This window comes from Schistocerca piceifrons, chromosome 2 (assembly GCF_021461385.2).
Source record: "Schistocerca piceifrons isolate TAMUIC-IGC-003096 chromosome 2, iqSchPice1.1, whole genome shotgun sequence".
In the NCBI taxonomy this organism is placed as follows: Eukaryota; Metazoa; Arthropoda; class Insecta; order Orthoptera; family Acrididae; genus Schistocerca; species Schistocerca piceifrons.
In genome coordinates, this window is record NC_060139.1 from 53,818,673 (window position 1) to 53,837,204 (window position 18,532).

Below are 18,532 nucleotides of genomic sequence, written 5' to 3' on the forward strand. Positions count from 1 at the left end.
TTCTCGCGGATACTTACAAACAAACATGCTGATTTCCAGTACACATTCTGGAGATTGAATAAAACTCCACTCAGTGATGACAATTACAAACATGAACTGCAGATAATCAGTCAGATGCGTGTGGAGAATGGATATGAAACAAAGTGAATCACTAAATTGAAACAAAAGTGAGTGACACCTAGCACTTAAAAATAAACTAGTAACCGCCATTTTACAAATACGAATGCAGACAATACAAATACACAGAACATACACACAAGCACGCATGAATAAGAAACATGCACAACAACAAAAAAAAGGTACAATCACTTTCTACAGCAAAGGAGCCCGCTGAAGGACTACAGAACATATTAACTCAATACAGAGGAACCCAAGGAGAACCAATATCATCATAGGCAAACACATCACATCGGCCATTTACCAAATGACATGTCAGGATTACAGTTCAGTTTATATTGGACTGACTAGCATAAATTATAGCGATAAGTAAACAAAACACAGAAGAGAACCAGAAAATAACAGCTGTCACTCTACATTCGCAGAACGGCTTATGGATCCAACACAGGCCAAATAACATTAGCACAGACTTAAAAATTCTCAAGGCAGTAACACGGATTACAAAGAAGTTTCTTCCTGAAATTAAGGCCTGTGTTTCGCACAAGCAGAATTCTGATGCCCAGGAATGTCCTCTTTGCCTGTGCTTTTCTGCTTTTTATGTCCCTTCTTCGTCCGTCATGGATTACTTTGTTTCCGAGGCAGCAGTATTCTTGAACATCGTGTACTTCGTCTTCACCAGTTTAGGTCCTAAGCTTCCCGCTATTCTCATTTCTGGTTTTTCTCAGTGCTTTTCTCTTTTTATGGTTTATTCTCAATCCATATTCTTTTCCCGGTTTATTCTCAATCTATATTCTGTATTCATTGGACTGTTCTTTCCTTTCAACAGATCCCGTAACTCTTCGCTTCACTAAGGATATCAGTGTCATCAGCAAATCTTATCATTGATATGCTTCCACCTAGAAATTCAGTCCGACTCTGGAATCTTTTGTTTCATTTCCGTCATTACGTCTTCGTTACGTAGACGACTAAAAAACCGTGGACTGGTCAGAAGAATTCTGACTTCAGTTCGTAAGGTTCGACTGTAACACAGACACCACGAAACCAAGGAGCCAAGTCGTCAACAAGGCGCTGTGCAATCTGAAGGTACAAACATAATTGGCTTACATGGAACGGACTAGGCTCTCTGGTGTAGCTGAATCAATTACTTACTGGAAATGGTTACGATCGGCTATTTCTTCCCAAATTTCGATGGAATTTTTATGTATGACAATGCGTCATGTCACCGTGCCACAATTGTTCGCTATTGGTCTGAAAAAAATTCTAAATAATTCGAGAGAATGATTTGGCCATCCAGATTGTACGACAAGAGTGACATCGAACATTTATGGGATATAATCTAGAGGTCAGTTCGTGAAAAAGTCCTGTACTTGCAACACTTTCGCAATTATGGACGCCAATAGAGTGGCAAGTGCCGCTTGGCTTAATACTTTTGCAGGTAATTTTCGACGTCTTGCTGAGTCCATGCCACGTTTAGCTGCTGCATTACTCCTGGCATAAGGAGGTCCAACACGATATTAGGTGGTATCCCATAATTTTTGACAGTTCAGTGTGCTAGTGAGGCCGTCCGTCTCTACACCTGGCCACTTTTGGTAGGACAAATGGTCGCTGAATATGTAGGGGCCGATATAGTGGGATTAGGCTGTAGGCAGCGATTGAATCTGCGAGCAGGCATTCTTTATGCCTCTGGCGTTATCAGGCCGGCCGTTGTGACAGAGCGGTTCTAGGCGCTTCAGTCTGTAACCGCGTGACCACTACGGTCGCAGGTTCGAATCCTGCCTCGGACATGGATGTGTGTGATGTCCTTAGTGTGGTGTCACCGCCAGACACCACACTTTCTAGGTGGTAGCCTTTAAATCGGCCGCGGTCCGTTAGTATACGTCGGACCCGCGTGTCGCCACTATCAGTGATTGCAGACCGAGCGCCGCCACACGGCAGGTCTAGAGAGACTTCCTAGCACTCGCCCAGTTGTACAACCGACTTTGCTAGCGATGGTTCACTGACAAAATACGCTCTCATTTGTCGAGACGATAGTTAGCATAGCCTTCAGTTACGTCATTTGCTACGACCTAGCAATGCGCCATTACCAGTTACTATTGAGATTATGAATAATGTACCGTCAAGAGCGACGTTCACCATTTATGGATCAAACTTAAGTATTCCACCAGCTACGTCCGTTTTTCTAAAGTCTAATTTCCTTGTCCTGTTCCAGACCTCACGCCAGCCTGCGTGAGCTAAAACGCGTGCCTTTCGGCTTCCTCTAGTACCCGGTGTTGGCTCTCCTGCCAACCCACAACACTTAGGTTAGTTAGGTTTAAGTAGTTCAAAGTTCTAGGAGACTGATGACCTCAGATGCTAAGTCCCATAGTGCTCAGAACCATTCGAACCATTTGGCGTCATCGTCATAGTTTGTGCGCACTCTCGGTGTACAGCTGGTAACTCCGCCGAATTTAGCTGTCCTGTTTCTATAGATTCCTTTGTTATGCTTTCATAGTAGCCACTGGCTTGTAAGTTTGGTTTCGAAAACACAATTTTACTGTGCCACACAAGATCCTGGCGCCCATTAATAAGTGAAGAATGCGGCTGCCTCAGGCGTAGAAATATATGGATCACTGAAAAATTTTGACACTGTACCAGAAGGTGATGATGACAATCGTCGAAGCGACGTGGTATCTCATATCAGTGCAACTTTTCATCAGAGCGAAGTTTTGCTCCGCACGAACGGTTTTATATCTACGTTGATTTATAGTCAGCGGCTTTTCACTGTCCAGGAAAGGGAGTTTCAGCGAATGTGACAGGGGACTGGGGTAATTGGGCAACTGCGCCAGAGGCCAGGAGGGCCCCCGGGCGTCAGCCGCCAGTCGGCTGTCGGCTGCAGTTTCCGGACAGCGTGACAGCAATCATGGGGCGGCGCCCGCTCGCCGCTGCTTCGCTGCCGGCAGCCGCTGGCGGCTGCGCAGCCGTCGGACTTGGGCGCCAAGTGAGAAACTCCGCCCCAACTCCTACACGGAATCTGCTGCAGTGGCCGCAGCTGCAAGGGGACGGCGATTTCCGGTACTGGACAACTGGACCGCTTTTACTGGGGCCATTGTTTGATGTCACGTGGTGAACACGATTAACAGCATTCCTAGACTGTCTGTATTTACTTACACAGAAACTTCACGATAAACATACACTCTAAAACAAAAAGAAAAAAAAATGAAATTGCACCCCGGACCATCACTCCAGGTTGTGCACCATATGGCAGGAAATAGTTAGGTCATTATCCCACCACAGTCCAGAGTGTCTCCAGACATGCCTTCGGTCGGGAATCTCTTTGACTGGAGTATTATTGAACCGCGAAATTACTATCAAGTTTTTTTAAAGAATTTATTTACTGGCGTTTCATCAAGAACATTTACACATTTAATCACACTAGGTGAGCGTGGAAGTAGTTGCCAGGAAGTAACTGATGGAATATTAGTTTTAACAAATGTGAATGTATTCCTAAAAGTTTTTTCAAAACGGGTTTGAATTTATAAGCAGAAAAACACACTCTAAATATCAAGTCACAATCTAACAAATGTGAATTTTTTTGCTAAAAGCCTTTTCAAAACAGATTTAAAATTATAAGCAGAAAAGCACCCTCGAAATATCAAGTTACAGTTTTATTTAGAAGCAAAGAACAATATTAACAGTAGGAGCCTTAGGGCTGAGAAGCTTGCCTGCTCCCTTTCAACACGGCCGTAGTCATGACCGTTCACAACAACCTCTGATAGAGTACACTGGTGCAAATCAGCAACACACCAGATTACTTTAAACAAAAAAATTTTTAACAACTCACACAAACATGTAAACTATGCACCCCGTAAGAGGAATGGAAATGGTACAACCCTCAAATTATTGCCACCGAAAGTCCAATTTGTTTTTTTTTTTTCAATTACTCTTACGGTGGTGGAAGGGTGGCAAGCTTATAACCTAAAATAACTATTTAAATAAAACCCATAAAATGCAGATTTACACAAAATGTATAACATGCTCTACATTACACATATACCAACTCGCAAGATAGAAAAATATTTCAAGAATTCGGCCTTTACCTCAAGCAATAAATTCGTTAACACCGAATCCGACAAACATGACAGAGGCAGCTATTAACGTACGGCAGACCGAAAGACAGACAGACAGACACTAACTGCCTAACAAAACGAGCAAGCTGGGGACGAGAGACTGACCAAGAAAACAGGTAGAATTTAACAAGTAACTGAAACAAACATATCACGGATCACTTAACTTCTAATAACTGCGATTTCTGGCGAAGTCCTGGCGCAGCACCCCCAAAACGCTCTCCCGAACCGTCCGCTGCCAGCCGCTTCAACGGACGCAGGAAGGCGCGCCGATCTCCCGTGTCACGGCGTCGCAGCTCGCCCCGGCCAGACCGACGTCGTGGGTTGACTCCAGTTGCTCTCGTCGGCCGCGAAGCCACTCCACTTGGTACACGGCGAGGCCTGCTGGACTGACGTGGCGACCTCACATACGCCGACGCTCAAGACGGACAAGTCATCCTGTGTCCCAGTGCGACCGCCAATGACAGTTGCCCTGAGCAACTCGAGCAGACTGGCGGCCTAACACATACTAGCACTCCGGACAACAGAGAGACAGACACTGACTGCCCCACACTGATCCGGCTGACCAACTAACCAGACTCGCCGAGACTGACACTTCTCAGACTGACTGACTCAGACTCACTGACTGCTCCACCGCCGAGCTCATAGCGCCCCTTAAATGCACGTGAACAGGCAACTTTTACGCTTTCGCACCAGAGGGAGACACAAAAGCTGCGATTACCACAGCGACGCCACCGCCAGAAACGGGGGGGGGGGGGGGGGGGTTACTGCTTCACACAACGCGCTGCGGCGCGCTCTTCAAAACAGCAATTTTTTTACCACGGCTAAATTATTGTCTCCAGTGAGGAGACCCGCTTCGAAATGAGTCCTGATGACAAGTGAAGACGTATCCAGGCACGCCCATGGCAATGGCGCTTTACCAACCTGACAGTCACCGTTCGTAAGACCCGAAAACCTGGTGTAATGGTCAGGGGAATCATTTCGATTCATAACAGGACTGCTTAGGTTGTCATCCGCGACACCTTCACATCACAGCAGTGCGTCGACAATATTCTACCAGCCATATTGCTGCCTATCATGGCAGGCCATCCTGTGATTACACTTCAGAAATATTGTGCCCCCCAGCAGGTGGTGAGATTTTCTACTGCTTGTCTTCGTGCCTGCCGGACACTATCGTGGCCACCAAGGTCACAAGTTCTCTTCCCAATCTAGAACGTCTGGAGCATTATGGGCAGAGCCCTCCGACCAGCTTTGGAATTTGACGATCTAGAGCGCCAGTTGGACAGAATTAGCAACGATATCCCTCAGGAGGATATCGAACAACTTTATCAAAGTGTGAAGCCAAATAACTGCTTGCATAAGGGCCAAAGGTGGACCAACGAATCATTGATTTGCTTAATTCGTAAAACTCTTCCTTTCTGAGGAACACTGTTACTAACTACACTCCTGGAAATGGAAGAAAGAACACATTGACACCGGTGTGTCAGACCCACCATACTTGCTCCGGACACTGCGAGGGGGCTGTGCAAGCAATGATCACACGCACGGCACAGCGGACACACCAGGAACCGCGGTGTTGGCCGTCGAATGGCGCTAGCTGCGCAGCATTTGTGCACCGCCGCCGTCAGTGTCAGCCAGTTTGCCGTGGCATACGGAGCTCCATCGCAGTCTTTAACACTGGTAGCATGCCGCGACAGCGTGGACGTGAACCGTATGTGCAGTTGACGGACTTTGAGCGAGGGCGTATAGTGGGCATGCGGGAGGCCGGGTGGACGTACCGCCGAATTGCTCAACACGTGGGGCGTGAGGTCTCCACAGTACATCGATGTTGTCGCCAGTGGTCGGCGGAAGCTGCACGTGCCCGTCGACCTGGGACCGGACCGCAGCGACGCACGGATGCACGCCAAGACTGTAGGATCCTACGCAGTGCCGTAGGGGACCGCACCGCCACTTCCCAGCAAATTAGGGACACTGTTGCTCCTGGGGTATCGGCGAGGACCATTCGCAACCGTCTCCATGAAGCTGGGCTACGGTCTCGCACACCGTTAGGCCGTCTTCCGCTCACGCCCCAACATCGTGCAGCCCCCCTCCAGTGGTGTCGCGACAGGCGTGAATGGAGGGACGAATGGAGACGTGTCGTCTTCAGCGATGAGAGTCGCTTCTGCCTTGGTGCCAATGATGGTCGTATGCGTGTTTGGCGCCGTGCAGGTGAGCGCCACAATCAGGACTGCATACGACCGAGGCATACAGGGCCAACACCCGGCATCATGGTGTGGGGAGCGATCTCCTACACTGGCCGTACACCACTGGTGATCGTCGAGGGGACACTGAATAGTGCACGGTACATCCAAACCGTCATCGAACCCATCGTTCTACCGTTCCTAGACCGGCAAGGGAACTTGCTGTTCCAACAGGACAATGCACGTCCGCATGTATCCCTTGCCACCCAACGTGCTCTAGAAGGTGTAAGTCAACTACCCTGGCCAGCAAGATCTCCGGATCTGTCCCCCATTGAGCATGTTTGGGACTGGATGAGGCGTCGTCTCACGCGGTCTGCACGTCCAGCACGAACGCTGGTCCAACTGAGGCGCCAGGTGGAAATGGCATGGCAAGCCGTTCCACAGGACTACCTCCAGCATCTCTACGATCGTCTCCATGGGAGAATAGCAGCCTGCATTGCTGCGAAAGGTGGATATACACTGTACTAGTGCCGACATTGTGCATGCTCTGTTGCCTGTGTCTATGTGCCTGTGGTTCTGTCAGTGTGATCATGTGATGTATCTGACCCCAGGAATGTGTCAATAAAGTTTCCCCTTCCTGGGACAATGAATTCACGGTGTTCTTATTTCAATTTCCAGGAGTGTATAACGATTTGAGCATCCGAGCGAGGCTGGAAAACATTTACATTACATGATTACTTTCGTTTCACACTGCTTTATTGTGTTCAGTTTTGGTGTCCCACAACAACGACTTCGTCACGTGTGCAACTGGTATTTGAGCACGAATGTTCATATTAATTGTAGTATTATTGCCACAGAGACTACAACAACGCTGTGCCAACACAAGGTTGGCAGCCCGTCGTTTGCTGAGCACAGCGGACTCTAGCGGGCTGCGCAGCTCGACGGAACTGGAGTGTGCCTCGTTCACTTCTTAGCTAGATTTCAACCTAGGCAGACGCACTTTCATAATCGGCCCTCAGCCAGTTCTGTAATGTTTGCATTGATTCTCTGAGGAGGGCCCATCAGGCTTAGTCCCTGAGAATATGTTGTATTTGTTCATGGTGGTCCATGTTACCAGATTGTCAGACCATAGTCGCAGCTGCAGTCCTACAAACTACTGAAGATAAGTAATTTCATTGTACTGTGTGTTTATTGAATAATAATCCTTCTGTCCAACAGTGTGCCGTACCGCATATTATTGCAACCTGGACTCCTTCAGCTCCTATCAACTCGGCCTCCTACTTATTTGCATTTAGTAACGAGCTGAAAACACCCACGCCTTTTGTGCCTCTAAACACTGAGACACAGTATTATTTGCTCTTATCTCTAGATTGTCGTCACTGTCGGTATTCCTAGCCACTCACCAAAATATTTGAATAAGTTAACTTTACTGATTTTATTTTGATTCATGACTAATTTCTGAGAACAATTTTTAACATTTATTACAATTTTTTTCTTTGCGAAAAAATCAATTAACCGATTTTTCCTAGCCGGCCGGTGTGGCCGAGCGGCTCTAGGCGCTTCAGTCTGGAGCCGCGCGACCGCTACGGTCGCAGGTTCGAATCCTGCCTCAGGCATGGATGTGTGTGATGTCCTTAGGTTAGTTAGGTTTAAGTAGTTCTAAGTTCTAGGGAACTGATGACCTCAGATGTTAAAGTCCCATAGTGCTCAGAGCCATTTGAACCATTTGATTTTTCCTACTTGCAGTGTCAGGTCTTCCGTTTGATATCTGGTGTGTCTGATATAACGTAATGCCATTCGCGAATGTTAGATGTTATACACATGTTATATTTTTGGTTTTTCCAACTTGATGTCTTTCGTGTCGGATTTTATCCACTCCACCCTCTCCATGTTGCAGTTGAAAAGCAAAAGGTGCTGTGCATACAACTCCCTGACTCCAGTTTTATCTCAAAGTTTAAGGAGAATACTGAGACCTTGACTTCACATCAAGCATTTGTTAATGTTTCTTAGACAATGTTTGTAGTTTTTGGATCCAAACCGAATTCATTCGTTATATTGATGAGCGTGTTTTTTGTCAATGTAGTCATACGCTTTCTTGATATTTCCCAATTTCACTTTTGTGTTTATCTCGCAGTTGTTTAATTTGCAGATTGGTTTTTAAAACCCAGAATAATTTATTTTTCCGAAATCCACCTTGATATTCCTATAGTTTTGGGTCTACTTGGGCCTCAGCTCGACTGAACAGAGCCTTACAAATCCGTAAAATGTTGAATGTAATTGGCAAAGTGACACGGTTGTAATGTTATATGGGTCACCTTTTAGTTCCTTCCTGCGCAGAGGATGTACAATGGTTGTTTTCCATCCCTCTGTTATTTCTTTTTTCTCCCAGATTTTAGCTACTATATTGTTAAGGTCAAGAATGTCATCATCATTTTGGCTCTGCCTTAATCCAGCCTCACTGTCGGCGTTCCGCTTTTCAGTGAGATCACACTTCCTTAATTTCTGCTAAACACGTTCGTCGAGTCGTTCTGAGTATTATTTTTACTAACAGTAAATTTTGATTGAGGTTCAAGATAGTTGTCTAAGTCTTCAAATACTATAATTATGCCATTATGTCACAGTCTAGATAAACGCCTGATTCCCGTTTTATCTGAAAGTTAATAGAGAATACACAGTACAACTTGGGATGGGGAGTGCGCGGGCGTCTGATTTATTTACGTATATTCAAATTCGATTGTTGATGTAATAAATTTGAAGTTGCTCATTCTTTTCTCTCTCTTTAAAAGTTCTACTGGGCTTTCTTCTTCGTTTTGGGAGTTTTATATGCTTTCCATTTTTCCACACCTCTGTCTTTCTTGTAGAGTCTTGCGTCACTGAACATTTCATGACGTCCGTTTTTTACGTTTAGTGCGTGTTGTTGTTTTGGTTATTGCTTTGATTACGCCATTTATTTTGAATGTCCTGGTTTTGAAATTCTGTTAGCAGTTTTTCCTCACTCCAGCTTATCAGTGTCATTATTTCGGAATATCAGTCTGTATCTTTAATTTCCTACGTCCTTAACGGTTAATCTTATATTTAGTCTTATTCAGTATTTACGGACTTATGACTACCATTCATTGTTTCTTACAATGGTTTTGTGCTTATTGCTATGTTGTGTAGCCGTTTCTTCCCCATAGTGGGTTCGGTGACACTCGTGTCATTAGCTCCTTCGGTTTTTCTCAGAGGATGTAGATTTTAGGAATATACAGCGATTAGGTGTAACTGTATCAGTCTTTCCTCGTTTCTGATGGTTCACACGTGTACAGAATTTTTCCTGTATTTCTCCACTTGTCTGTCCAGTTCGTACATTGAAATCACACACCACAATAACAGTATTTTTCGATGGCATTTTACTCATATAGTTATCTATTTTCTCTCCTTTTATTCTACCGCTTGAGCCTTGTGCCGCAGTTACGCAGGGTCAGCCATCGTTAATCCATTTGGCATGTTAACGGTTAAGGGGTGGCCGGATGACCTTCCCACCGCCACCCCATACCCCCTGGGATGGGATTAGTGTTCCACAACTGTCTGCATCGAGTGTAATCCATGTAATAGTACGGAAGTGCTCAGATGTCTCGAGCCGTGGTACTGAGGTGGAACTTGGGAACCAGCCAGGTATTCACCTAGCGGGATGTGGAAAACCACCTAAAAACCACATCCAGGCTGGCCGGCATAGCGACCCTCGTCGTTAATCCGGCGGGCGGATTCGATCCGCGGCCGGCGCGCCTACCCGAGTCCAGGAAGCAGTGCGTTAGCGCTCTCGGCTACCCTGGCGAATATCTATCTACTCCCCTTCTTCGTGTACATTAGGTCTGGTTTTCTTTCGCTTTTTAAGGTTAGTTGGGGAACGAAAATTTCAGAGTTTATTCACTTTATTTGTGGATTTTAATGTCAAAGAGGATATCAAAAAATGGTTCAAATGGCTCTGAGCACTATGGGACTTAACATCTATGGTCGTCAGTCTCCTAGAACTTAGAACTACGTAAACCTAACTAACCTAAGGACATCACACAACAGCCAGCCATCACGAGGCAGAGAAAATCCCTGACCCCGCCGGGAATCGAACCCGGGAACCCGGGCGTGGGAAGCGAGAACGCTACCGCACGACCACGAGATGCGGGCAGAGGATATCAATTCGTTAAGTGGGTGCGATCTTTAATATCCTGCTGTTCGATTTGCACTTATATATTCTGTATTCGTTTCATTGTAAGGTTCGTTGTCCACACAACGGGTTTTCCGAACAGCTGTAATGATGGTGACCTTTTTTTTCTAAGGATTATGTCATCGTTTTTAAGCTTGCAAATTTAATGAGGTTCAAAACTGCCATGTAGTCAGCTGTATTACAAAGTTCCTTGGCTCAAAACGTTGAGAGGCATGCTGAAGTGGTCCCTCTGTCCTCACATGGCCTATCAAACACACTTCGTAACAATAACAGTACAAATTGCGCCTCACTTTGCCATTTGTACCCAGGCTCTCAAGTCCAGTCGACTATTTAAATAAATAACTGTCCTTGGTAAATCATTACCTGACGTACACATATAAAGGCACAAGGTTCTATAACAAGGGTGGGTACGAGAGCTGCCAGCATGGTTGCCCGTGGGCACCGTGAGCCGCGAGACCGAAGCTGAGCAGCTGTGAGGGCGCGTAGTGCGGGTAGCAGAGCTGAGTGATGTGGCTGGCCGCTTGGGTGTGTACTCTGCATGGAGGGGGCAACCGTGCCTCTGTGAGAGCGCTTTGCGCACACAGCTCCGAGTACAGACAAGCTAACGTGCGCAGTGCAGGTGGAACGCACATACGTTGGAGGCTTTTCACACGTATGTTGCATCCGTGAACTCCGCACCGGTACACGGCTATCGAGAAGCCAATCATATGTGGCACGACGTGCGTGTGTGGGACGTAAGTGCAAAACGTGCTTATGTGAAGCTTGTGTATCCTGTGTCATGCAACGGTTGGCCATGCACTGACGAAACACAGTTTCGAACTATCGTAACACGTACTACTTTCATGACCAAAAACAGGACACAGAAATAAAATATTGAGAAACGCCGGCCGGAGTGGCACTCCAGTAAGGAACCTGCGGTCGCAGTTTCGAACCCTGCCTCGGGCATGCATGTGTGTCATGTCCTTAGGTTAGTTAGGTTTAAGTAATTCTAAGTTCTAGGGGACTGATAACCTCAGAAGTTAAGTCCCATAGTGCTCCGAGCCGTTTGAACCATTAAGAAAGAAACACATTTACACTACTGGCCATTAAAATTGCTACACCACGAAGATGACGCCAATTTTAACCGACAGGGAAAAGATGCTGTGATATGCAAATGATTAGCTTTTCAGTGCATTCACACAAGGTTGGCGCTGGCGGCGACACCTACAACGTGCTGATATGAGGAAAGTTTCCAACCGATTTCCCATACACAAACAGCAGTTGACCTGCGTTGCCTGGTGAAACGTTGTTGTGATGCCTCGTGCAAGGAGGTGAAATGCGTACCATGGCGTTTCCGACTTTGATAAAGGTCGGATTGTAGCCTATCGCGATTGCGGTTTATCGTATTGCGACATTGCTGCTCGCGTTGGACGAGATCCAATGACTGTCAGCAGAATACGGAATCGGTGGGTTCAGGGGGGTAACACGGAACGCCGTGCTGGATCCCAACGGCCTCGCATCACTAGCAGTCGAGATGACAGGCATCTTATCCGCATGGCTGTAACGGATCGTGCAGCCACGTCTCGATCCCTGAGTCAACAGATGTGGACGTCTGCAAGACAACAACCATCTGCACGAGCAGTTCGACGACGTTTGCAGCAGAATGGACTATCAGCTCGGAGACCATGGCTGCGGTTACCCTTGACACTGCATCACAGACAGGAGCGCCTGCGATCGTGTACTCAACGACGAACCTGGGTACAAAACGTCATTTCTTGGATGAATCCAGGTTCTGTTTACAGCATCATGATGGTCGCACCCGTGTTTGGCGACATCGCGGTGAACGCACACTGTAAGCGTGTATTCGTCATCGCCATACTGGCGTATCACCGGGCGTGACGGTATGGGGTGCCATTGGTTACACGTCTCGGTCACCTCTTGTTCGCAATGACGGCACTTTGAAAAGTGGACGTTACATTTAACATGTGTTATGATCCGTGGCTGTACCCTTCATTCGATCCCTGCGAAACCCTACATTTCAGCAGGTTAATGCACGACCGCATGTTGCAGGGCCTGTACGGGCCTTTTTGGATACATAAAATGTTCGACTGCTGCCCTGGCCAGCACATTCTCCAGATCTCTCATCAATTGAAAACGTCTGGTCAATGGTGGCCGAGCAACTGGATCGTCACAATACGCCAGTCACTACTCTTGTTGAAGTGTGGTATCGTGCTGAAGCTGCATGGGCAGCTGTACCTGTACACGCCATCCAAGCTGTGTTTGACTCAATTCCCAAGCGTATCAAGGCCATTATTACGGCCAAAGGTGGTTGTTGTGGGTACTCATTTCTCAGGATCTATGCACCCAAATTACGTGAAATTGTAATCACATGTCAGTTCTAGTAAAACATATTTGTCCAATGAATACCCGTTTATCATCTGCATTTCTTCTTGGTGTAACAATTTTAATAGCCAGTAGTGTATATTGTAAATGTTACGTTATATTTACATAGACGTGAGTAGTTTAGAGGAGGGGTACTATGTACGAATAGAACACAGACATTAATTTATATCATCCTGGATGTTTTTACAATGATTTCGAACCTGCATCTCGATATTTTTTGTGAAATTACTGGTGATTAGGCGCACTGCACATGTGAGATTAACATCAGTAAGACTACTCCTAAGCCTCGATTTTGTCAGTTTCACCATGTTGTTCGAAAAAAACTATACACACGAGCAGGTATTTTAAATAATAATGGAAACTGCTCATACGGGAAATATTTGTAGAAGCTTTCTGCAGTGCGAAACTTCTCTTACAGCACACCATTGCACAGAAAGTCAATGAGTTCCAATTGAAATTCAGAAGGCATATTTTCAACGTTTACTACAAAAGGAGTCGCATAAAGGTTGACATAGCATTCCAGTCGATTTAAGGCCTCAAATCTACTATCAAACATGCGTTACAGACTCTGTAGCACCATTACAAACCCATCACAATGTTCCCTGAGCTTCTCCTGTTCCAAATTGTTTTTACTAAGAACTAGTGCAACGCTCTGTAAGTGTACACACGACATTTCTGACAGTTGCTTTGGCCAAAAAATGCACTTTTCTGTTGAATGCCAAAATAGTGTCAAACACTTCGCTAATTACTTTATTTCTACCTTTGGAAGCTACATTCAAGCTATTCGGATGCTTGGTTACGTCAGTTACAAACTCAAGTTCTAAAATCCACTTTGAGTCATCCAATTCTTAAACCAGTTTCCCTTTCGCATCCATGAATAACGCTCCATAGTTATGTAAATTAAAAAGTAGTTCTAAAACAACACCTCGACTCAACCAGTGTACTTCACTAAACTATGGAACATCGCCGTATTCACATTCGAGATCTGCCAGGAACGATTTAAATTTGTCTGTGTCCCAAACCGTGGAAGCTGAGAATGTTAACTGTCTTTATAACCATGTCCATGACTCCAACTAGTGTGGCATATTTTGGTTACAAATTAACATGGTGAAGAACGTAATGTATTGCTGGTACTTCCTGCTACACGCTGATAGCCTTCAACGTATTTCGTATGAAAGCAACAACACCAGACTTATGACCAAACATTGCAGGAGCCTGTGGGGCGGCGGATGGAATTATTGGTTATGAATGTAGAATGTAATGTAGAAAAGATGCTTTCCCGGCAGATTAGCAACATATGTGGGGCGGCGGGTGGAATAATTGTTATAAAATGTTCCTTTTATTTATTTAATGCTGTTGTTTGCCGTTCTCAACACTGGATCTCTAACTACAATATTGGCAACCAGAAAGTGATTAGCAAAACGTGAAGCCTGTAATTAGAGTTCCTAGTGCCCACTTCATCTGAGAAATACATTTATAGCTACAGCTTAGAGCTCTGAGGAATTAGGAGATTGTCTGTGATTCATAATTAAAAACCATTCTCTCTAAAATATTCACTATATTCTGAAAGTCACAGACCAAAAAGAATCCACACAATCCAACTACCAGAGCAGTTCAGAGTCTAATGCGCTGATGCAACTATAACTGTTCAAACCAAATGTTTAAGTGAATACTCGCCATAATTTGATGATAATGTTCATCAAACGCCACGCTAAATAATGGTAGAATGTCTGTCCCACGGCGGCACGTGAAAATACGACATACGCATAGTGAAGATAGATCATTAAAGTCATCCGAGTATTAACACTTCACTCGAAAACGATTTCATGGCTACGCGTATTACGAGTAACTTATTACGGCATCCGAGGCTGTTTATAGCAATGATACCGACGCCACGCGACTCCCGGCACAGGTTGTGCGCTAATCAGCATCTGGAGAGAACTGGGGCCTTATTTTCTCGCGCAGAGTTATTATATATAAAGCCGCGGTGCGGCTGGCTAAGGGAACGCCTGATCAAATCCGCTCTCCCGACTAGCCGCTGGGCTAGTAATGCACCATTTTAAGTTATCGAATGAATCATTGCTTCCTTTGCTGTTGGCCGATGAAGCTCTCAATTTAAATGTGCAATCAGCACACAGGTAAGTAATCATAATAAAAGTCTAACGTGGCTAAGTCAAATATTTTGGGCGAGAGAATTAATTTAATTACACTACACGCAGTAGACGAGCTCTGAACTTGCCCTTTGGAGATACGCTATCGGTATAGTTTTATAGTTGTTCCGTTAAAACTTCTCACATCTTTATGATTATAGCGGATCTCCCTTCTACTTAAATTTAAACATCCTAGCTTTATTTAGTCGCCTACTTAATCTATTTTGCTTCCTTAATTTTTAAGACAAAAACCAGAAAATCATGATTTTCAACTAAAATTTTAATTTGTGAGATCCAGAATACTGTTTCTACTAAATTATTATGCAAAAGGAATTTAAATATAAATTTATAAGTTTCTAACTCTTTTCTGTTGTGCCAATGATTTTTACAGAAAAACGTCCAAATTTCGAAAATGGTTAAAGTTATTGAACTGATATTCAACACATTGATTTAGTATTACTCCTGACATGCTTGAAACGTTTCAGGTCATTTACTTTATTTTTAAGTATTGCGCAATATTTGTGACGTTAGAGCTAGTTACAGTGGACTGGTTGGCACACAAATGAAAGACTGATGTGAATTTTATACGGTGTGAGCAGGCTGCTTCCCTACAAGCCTGATCTGTTTCAATCGATGAAAGTTTTCCCAACATAGCTCGTATCTCTCTATTATATGTTCTACGCACGAAAATATATCTTCGGCCGTTGCTGTGTAATGCAATGGCATTAAATCGATGAGTTCCTCAATCACATTGAACTAAGCATCAACTTCTCGCTAGAAGACTGCAAGTTGAGCAACATCACATACATCAGTGCTTTCGTCCAATACTAATGAAAAGAAAACCAAATCTTTGAACCTGTTTAACAACTGAGGTTCTACATCGTGTGACATTTCTTCAATGTACCTGCAAAACATTCTCCGTGAAAGAGTAACGATTTCAAAAACAGGAAGACTTGCAGGGCACGAAATTGTTGCGGCAGCAACAAAACATTATTTCACAAATTCTGCATCACTGAAGGGCCATGCTGCTTCAGCTATTTTTAGAGCTACATGATAGCTTACTGTCATCTCTACATCGTTGTGGTTGATGAGGTTTTCGTCCTGTAAATACGTACAGAAGAAGATGAAAGTCACAGAAAATGCACATAACATGTTATTAATAACAATTTATTAATAAAATGTTATTAATAAGATATAAGATAAACATGAACAAAAGCAAAACTAGGATAATGGAATGTAGTGGAATTAAGTCGGGTAATGCTCAGGGAATTAATTAGGAAATGAGACACTTAAAGTAGTAAAGGAGTTTTGCTATTTGGGGGGCAAAATAACTGATGATGGCCGAAGTAGAGAGGATATCAAATGTAGACTGGCAATGGCAAGGTAAGCGTTTCTGAAGAAGAGAAATTTGTTACCATCGAATATAGATTTAAATGTCAGGAACTCGTTTCTGAACGTATTTGTATGGGGTGTAGCCATGTATGGAAGTGAAACATGGACGATAAATAGTTTGGACAAGAAGAGAATAGAAGCTTTCAAAATGTGGGTCTACACAATAATGCTGAAGATTAGATGGGTAGATCACATAACTAATGAGGAGGTATTGAATAGAATTGGGGAGAAGAGGAGTTCGTGGCACAACTTGACAAGAAGAAGAGACCGGTTGGTAAGACATGTTCTGAGGCATCAGGGGATCACCAATTTAGCATTGGAGGGCAGCGTGGAGAGTAAAAATCGTAGAGGGAGACCAAGAGATGAATACACTAAGCAGATTCAGAAGAATGTAGGTTGTAGTAAGAACTGGGAGATGAAGAAGCTTACACAGGATAGAGTAGCATGGAGAGCTGCATAAAACCAGTCTCAGGACTGAAGACCACAACAACAACAACATGTTATTAATAACAGTAATAATGTGCCTGAGTATCATAACTATTTATATGTATACGTACGTCTTTCTCCTTTTTCTACTTCAGTTCGATGAGTTTGGATTTTCTTTCTTCATTATTCAAACCGGCTATATCCTTCTCATGAAGCAGCTGATAATGTCGTTTCGCATTGTACTTCTTCCGTGAAGACAATATTGCATTGTAAATCAAACACAACAAAAAAGTACTCTTTTTCCCACTGTGGATTAACGAGTATGGGTTCAAAGACTTTCGTTTTAACTATTTTAACTCCTCCTCAGCCACTTCCCATCCACTAGTTCTGTTTCAACACAAACACCGAACGCGATGTCTACAAAGACAATAGAAACGACAGGAAGAGTAAACGCACCGAGTGGCTCCGTGCGGTGCAGTGACGTACGTGGCTAGGCGAGTAGGTGGCGGGGGTACTGCTGGCTGGCAGAGTGGGGGAGAGCCGCGGGCAGAGCTTGTGAGCATCTGCTCGCTACAACATCTAAACTACACACCAAGAACAAAACTTAGGAAGGATGAGATAATTACGTCGCAAAATAAAGTGTTTAAAATATACACTAGGAACATAGAAATAAGACATGCAGAAAGAAATAAACAATACACATCAATAATACCCATCAATGAGAAATATAAAAAACACAGAGGGAGTGCAACCGAAGAGACTAATCACGTGAAACAGTAAACAGTACTTCATCTGCCGTAACCAATCCCTAAATCTAGCGTGTAAACTAATCCTAAGATGAAAATTCCTGGCAGATTAAAACTTTGTGCCATACCGAGACTCGAACACGGGACCTTTGCCTTTTGCACGTCAGCGCACGGATCTCATGTTCACACATGCACTCGATATTTGACCTCTCAGTGCCCCTATCAGTTATCTCACTTTCCACACACATACACATACACATACGTCAGCGCACGGATCTCATGTTCACACATGCACTCCATATTTGACCTCTCAGTGCCCCTATCAGTTATCTCACTTTCCACAAGCATACACATACCGTTAACAACCTACACACAATAAATGCGTCCTAATAATATGAAATAAATACATTCACCAACTACTGGGTGATTTTAACTAATATCTACAATTGCTGTGTTGCTTCTTCTTCTGCTTTTTTTTTATATCGTCAGTCTTCTGACTTGTTTGATACGGCCCGCCACGAATTTCTCTCCTGTACTAACGTCTTCATCCCAGAATAGCAGCCGGCCGAAGTGGCCGAGCGGTTCTAGGCGCTACAGTCTGGAACCGCGCGACCGCTTTGGTCGCAGGTTCGAGTCCTGCCTTGGGCATGGATGTGTGTGATGCCCTTAGGTTAATTAGGTTTAAGTAGTTCTAAGTTCTAGGGGACTGATGACCTCCGAAGTTAAGTCCCATAATGCTCAGAGCCATTTGAACCATTCGAACCCATACCAGCACTTGCAACCTACAGCCTCAATTATTTGCTGGATGTATTCCAAACTCTGTCTTCCGCTACAG

The 18,532-nt window shown here is 44.5% G+C and overlaps 1 protein-coding gene across 1 annotated transcript in view; it reads left to right on the top strand.

Annotated features, from left to right (window-relative positions):
• The first annotated feature begins 3,016 nt into the window (after positions 1 to 3,016).
• The window catches only part of LOC124775143, a 61,483-nt gene continuing 45,967 nt past the window's right edge, over positions 3,017 to 18,532 (top strand). The window contains exon 1 of the mRNA XM_047249982.1: positions 3,017 to 3,168. Coding sequence (XP_047105938.1) covers positions 3,017 to 3,168 — 152 coding nt within the window. The remainder of the gene's footprint in view (positions 3,169 to 18,532) is intronic.